General features: G+C 38.0%; 1 protein-coding gene across 1 annotated transcript; it reads right to left on the bottom strand.

The window, feature by feature from the left end:
* Positions 1–1,867: 1,867 nt before the first annotated feature.
* On the bottom strand, positions 1,868–6,181 carry LOC141673066 (NF-X1-type zinc finger protein NFXL1). Its single transcript, XM_074479800.1, has 2 exons — positions 5,979–6,181; positions 1,868–5,680 (listed from the first exon to the last, which is right to left on the bottom strand). Exon 2 carries the CDS (start codon positions 5,669–5,671, stop codon positions 2,243–2,245), a length of 3,429 nt encoding a protein of 1,142 aa, XP_074335901.1. The 5' UTR covers positions 5,672–5,680; positions 5,979–6,181; the 3' UTR covers positions 1,868–2,242.
* Positions 6,182–6,559: the final 378 nt, after the last annotated feature.

Here is a 6,559-nt window from a genome sequence, read left to right as displayed (position 1 = left end):
TTTATTTCAAACTATGATGCAAAAAAAGAAACTAAAGTGACAACTCATGATATGTTTGTTAAGGAGAGTGTAATTGATATGTAGAAAGGATAAGAGTTTAGATGGGATAATAAAAAGAACCAAGTGTAATTTCTCAATGATGAAAATTTTGTGATATATTTGTATCCCAAACTATTGGCAATTTTTAATTTAATTTATAATAATATTAAGGAAACGTAGGAATTAAAATCATAAATTATTTAAACATTATATTAGTTCAAATTTCATCCACCCACTTCGCAACTTGAAAACAACATACCAAAAACACAAGAAATCTGATGAAATTTGATCAACTCTAAATAATGCATCATTTTAATAAAAAACTGTTGTGAAAGCCTTAACTTATAACTTTAAAATGGTCAACTATTTAATTTTTAGTAGTAAAGGATCACATAGTTGATCAATTTAAATTATAAGTGCTATTACTTTAAAATTATAAAATACGACTTTCACGATAGTTTTTTTATTAAAATAATATATTATTTAGAGTTAATCAAATTTAAACCTCATGTAAATATTAATTTAATTATTTCCGAAAGACTCATATTAAGTTTTCTTTTGTAACCGATCAAATACGCTACATATATCAAGAAAAATAGTAAACTTAATAGAACCATTGTTCTATTAGTATAATATAATCATTGTATACTCAAAATGGATCAAATGTCATTTTGGATAAAAAATATCCAAAATATACCTGATGGAAATTATGATCCAAAATATTATTTTGTTACGTGTAACATTTTGAAGCATTTTGCTTTTTTTTTTTTTTAACTTTGCATCATGTAATGTTATGATTATTTTTGTTTTTCTCTCTCTCTTTTTAAGCGTTCTTTTTTTTTTTTTATCTTTGCATCATATAATGTTATGATTATCTTTGTTTTTCTCTCTCTTATTTTGAGCTTCTTTTGATTATTTAGGGTCCAGAAACAACACTTAATGTTAAGTTTTCGATAATTTTTTTTATTTTTTTTTAAGAATATATCATAATTTAACAATTTTTAACATTTTAGAGTTCACCAATACTATTTTGGGTTTTAAAAATATTCAAAAAAAATTAGTAAATATTACACCGAGTTAGGATTTAGGGCCTATTAAATTAAACAATTTTAAAATTTAAGTGTGTAACATAATTTAATAATTTTTAACATTTTAGGATTTATCAATTCCTTTTGATTTTAAAAACAATTTAAATATTTTTTTAATATTTTAGTATTTGCAATTTTTCATTTGATATTTTCGACCATTCTTTTATCCCAAAGTGACACTTAGTACAAGGATAATGAAAACACTAATAAGCTGGGAATGGATGGTATTGCAGACATTTTCTTGTTCACTGCATGTAGGTACCAATTTAACTGTGCCCATTAAAATTATTAAAACTATGGCCATTAAAATTATTAATCAACATAAAAATGTAGGAGAATGTATAAGACCTCACATCACAGGTCAATAATTTAACTTGGAAGACATCTAACACATAATAGGCTCTCCAGTATCTGCACTATTCCCCTTTCAACACAGCTCCTGGGGATGACATTTTCTTTTTGACATCAGCAGGGCCGAACTAATGTAAGTGGTTTCTCCAACAGTTCCAATCAAAATTTATGTAGATGTCTTAGCAATTAGATAGTTAGATTAACTTAGATTCTAACTTCAAAATTTCAAGGAAATATATATACTGAAACGACCGATTTGGTCTTGGACTCTTGGGGTACTCTTTAATCTAACTTACGATTCTGTCACCAACTGGTATCTAAACAATCTGGCTCACAACTGAAACCAAGTGAATAACTGAAAAGGTCACATCTCCCACTAATTCACTAGCTAAAACAAATAACTATAAATAAATAATATTGAGAAAGCAGTAGATAAGCTGGTCCACAGATATTTCCCAATTCCCATAACCAAAAAATAAACACAAAGAATATGACATGAACTCTATGATATTTCATTTTCCATTAACAAAAACATAGTGTGTTGTGTCCGTAACAAAACACTATAGGGCATAAAATGCATCAAAATCTATCAATTGATCAGAGATAAATTCTCTACCATCATATTAAAGTTCAATAAAACCAAAAGCTGGCCACCACGCAAAAATGGGCAACTAAAACTGAAAGTGAATAACCACGTGTATAACTCCAAGAACGCGTTGCTAAATTGCTTAAACAACATATTCCCCACCTTTGTACATCATTTGTCAATCATAAGCTTTCTCCCAATCCTCCACAACCTCTGGTCTTTGATCATCCTTTCCCATGTGCTTTTCGATCGTAACTGAAGAACTTGCTCCAGATTCTAGTCTTGAAACCATTTGGCTTTTTACCTGTTCCACGGGATCTGTAATTTGCACAATTGAAGTGGATGAACTAGGAATAATCTCTGCGTCTAGAATGCTCCATCTGTTCGATGAAGCAGGAATTGGAACTCCATTTCCCTTCCGAACAGAAGCTTCCAGTCTAGTAGAATCACCTACCATATCCTCCTCATCACCCCATGAACTCACCTTCGAATCAGGCTCCTGCACCACAGCCTTTTTCCATGGATTTCCCTTTATAGCCAAACCCGATCCTCCGTCTTTCGGCACCCCAGAACCACCCCAAGCATTGGCTCCTGAAGCAACTCCAGGAACTCCCCCATTTTGAAGAACTACTGCCCCATAATACAAAGATCCTTGATCTAGCCTCCTCATGGCAGTTGCAGCACGAGCAGGATCACTAAAGACAGCCAACGCATTCTTGTCATTCAACCAGACTAATTCACACTCGCCGCCGAATCTCAAGACCAATGCACTGATATCTGCATCACTTGGCAACTCAAATAGAGCAACAACAAGCCTGGGATCCATGTCCACCAGAGGATCAAATACAGACGGACTTATCATATTTGCTGTGGTTGTACCTTTGGCACCAAAAATACGAGCTGGGGCTTTCGATTTCGGAGTAACATGAACCACAATAAACCGCTTGGGCTCCCAGCCAGCAGCACTGATTGATAGCTTCCACCGCTCAGCTATTAGCCTCACTGCATCTCTTTTCTCTTTCAGCATTGGACAGAACACATGAACCTTTAGAGCACTGGTACCACCTCTACCCCTGCCAAGGACCAAAAACTTGCATCTCTCCTCAACAGCTAAAACCCACTTGGGATCTCGCCTAAACAAGTCAGTTAGCACTTCTGAAACAGCAGAACTCTCACCAAAATGAAGTGCTTCCATGTTTGGAGTAATACCAAATGCATCTGCAAGTGCTCGTTTGCGTTCCACCTTTAAACACTCATCGTCACAGGTGAGCTTCCTTTGCCCAAGAGGTATTCGCTTCCCATTTGCTTCCACTGGCTGAAGCGGAACAGGCAGTTTCTGGACTGCAGAAAGTTCAAGAAGGGAGTCAACATTGTGCCCGTTGTTGCTCCCCCCGGCATCACAAGGAACAGTGGCACTTATATTTCCACAAGAACATGTAATCGTGACCCGAAACTCGCATCTAACATCAGGACACGGTGAAGAGGGGTGACAAAGTGCACTGCATGTATGCCGACAGTCTCTTCTTGGTGCACCACATGTTTGCCCACAAGAAACCCTCGAACCAGAAGCAGGTACAATAGAAGAATCACATGGTGAAGGATGACAAGTTCTTGCACATGCGTGCATGCCACATTGTCTAGTTTTCCCACAAAGCTGATTGCATCTGATATCTTTGGATCCACAAGGTATGTTCCTCAGGACAACGTGTCCTCCAGTACACTCCTTTGCTACAGGAACCGAACATGGAGGACAATCCCCAAAGTGGCAACTATGGGTGGATGAGTGGCCACAAGACTGAGCAACTGAGCAAGGTAACTGACATGAAGGTGGAGGCGTACCGCAAGGCTGTGGAGGAGGAATTGAAGTTCTTCCACATGCACATGTCAGGTCACTAAATATTGTTTCAGGGCAAGGAGGGCAATGTCCACTGTGACAAAGGGATTCACAGGAATGTTGCCCACACCTCAACTTCTTTCCGCAGGACATTGAGCACAGATGTGGGTCCCAATCACCTGGCAATGGATTTTTTGAATTAGAAAGAGGGCAGCATCTCTCACTGCACCGATGCCTCCCGCAGCTCTTCTTATGACCACAAGGTTTATCACAAGTAAATTTTTCCTCGCTCATTGTCTTATAGCATTCCACAGTTCGAGAGGTTGATCCACATCGGCACTTCTGAGTTACAAGCATTTGACATGGTGCACAATCACCTGAGTGGCACAACTCCTTGCACTTATGTGACCCACAAGGGAGTGTTTTGCTGCAGATTTCCACACAGGTAGGAATTGGATCAAAACAACTATGCCTTTCCTGTTCTAGGCTTGTTTTACCGCAGCAGCATGTCTTAATCTTGCCTGGCAACAACTCACAATCCCCACATGGACCCGGATGGCAAGGTGCTGTGCAGACATGGTTACCACAATTAAGCAGTTTTTCACAAGGCAAAGGGCATGAAAATAGACCATCCCCAACATCAACTTCTCCTTTCACAGTCAAGTCTCCGCAAAGAACAGCTTCAGACTTTTTCTTACAAAAACAAGAGGCATTAATTACAACCTGACAAGTATCACACGGACCGACATGACAAATTTTTTCACAACGGTGACGCCAACAATCAAGAAGTTTATCACAGCTCTCTCCACAGGTAAGAACAGACTTGCGATCAGAGCACCTTGTTGTGATTACCTTCTTGCCACACGGACACAATCTTGGTGGAGCAAAAGCCTTACAAGGTGGGCAAGGACCAGGATGACATTGCAAAACACAAAGATGTGGACAGAGATCCTCCTTGCTCACACCAGCACCTGGAACCTCCTTCTCAAGTGGTTTTCCGCAAGGTTCTCCACAAGAATGAGGAGTCAGATATAGATCAGATGGTGGTTCTTCCCTCTTTCTACAAAAACAAACATATCGAATCTCCTTTGAGGATGTAAGCTGAACAGATTGACAACCAGGGCACCGCCAATTAAATCCCCCTTGCTCCTTCCCAGCCGAGAGGTCAACAGAAGTAGGAGCACGAGCCCATTTCTTCGTACAATGCAAATGAAAAATCGAGTAACAGCTAGTACAAGACCAAACAGGCGCAGATCTTTTCACCATATCATAACAAATCATGCACTCCACCGTACCCTTCATCAACTTCTCTTGAATTTCCTGCACAAGCTGCGGCAAGCTAGAGTCCTTTGCCACATTGCGATCCTTCTCCTTCTCCCTCTTCTGATTCAACGGCCTACCATACTGCTGCCCCCTCGAACCCAAACTCATTCTATTCCCACCGCCATTCATCCCCGACCTCTTACTAAAATCCCCATAACTTCCATTCGGCCTCCCTCTCCCACCCATCGAAGACCCCTCACCATTTCCATTCGGTTTCTGCCTTATCTGCGCAGGTAAACTCTCAACCACATTAGAAACAGGCCCAGCAGCAGCAGCAGCAGTTATATCAGGCGTTAAATTCGTAGTAGCAACAGCATTAGTCCCTCTCGGAATCCACTCTCTTCGTCCACCTCGACCGCCTTGAGCTTGGGAAACCCGAGTCCGATTATTGCTGTTGTTACTATTGTTATTATTATTTTCTCTTCTATCCGTTCGTGCCTGAAAGCTCATATTTCGATCCTGAAATGTAAAAAAAAAACCTAAAACCTTCAATCACATATTTCCACCCATTCCAAACCTCACACACACAACATACAACAAAAACCCCTAATTTCACAACCATAAAAAACTATCACATACAAACCCTAATTTTCCGATCTACATAATCCATTTTAAACAAGCTAACAAAAAACCCTAATTACACATACAAACATACAATCAAACCCTAATTTCAGTTAAACATATGTAAATTAAACATAATAAATTATTATATACAAAAAATTAATTTATATTGATTAAATTAGGGGAGAATAATAACCTGAAGAGAAGATGAGAGGGTGATTGAAGAAGAGGTGTCCTCCGCCACAAGGATCTGCGCCGATATATGTATGTATGAATGTATAGGTTCCTTTTCTGAGAGAGAGAGAGAGAGAGAGAGAGATTTGTAAGCGCAAGTATAATTTTATGATTTATGTGAGGAAATAATAAGGGGGGCTTGTTTCTTATTTATACGAAATGGGGAAACAATATTAAAATATTAACGAGATAGAATAAAAATTTATAAATTATTGGAAAAGGGACCGGAGAGAATGAAAATACTTGGGGAACAAGGTGGGATCTGAAAGCTTGGACATCACCGCCTCTTTTGCTTGGATGCCAAACATTGCATTATCATTATCAACGCTTCCATTTTCATTTTGACTTTTTTTTTCTTTATTTGACCGATATAATTTCTGACAATGGTAAAATTCCAAAAATGCTAAATATTCTGAATTAGTTTTCAAATCTTACATTTTTAATAATAAAATATAATTTCGCATGCATATATAAACACACATAAATTAAAATAGAGTAAGTTGCATGTCAAAGCTGCCCGTAAATTTTTGAAAATCAAGTTAA

Source organism: Apium graveolens, chromosome 7, assembly GCF_009905375.1.
Source record: "Apium graveolens cultivar Ventura chromosome 7, ASM990537v1, whole genome shotgun sequence".
NCBI classification, from domain to species: Eukaryota; Viridiplantae; Streptophyta; class Magnoliopsida; order Apiales; family Apiaceae; genus Apium; species Apium graveolens.
Note: the sequence above shows the minus strand (reverse complement) of the source record. Positions and strands in the feature narration are given on the sequence as shown.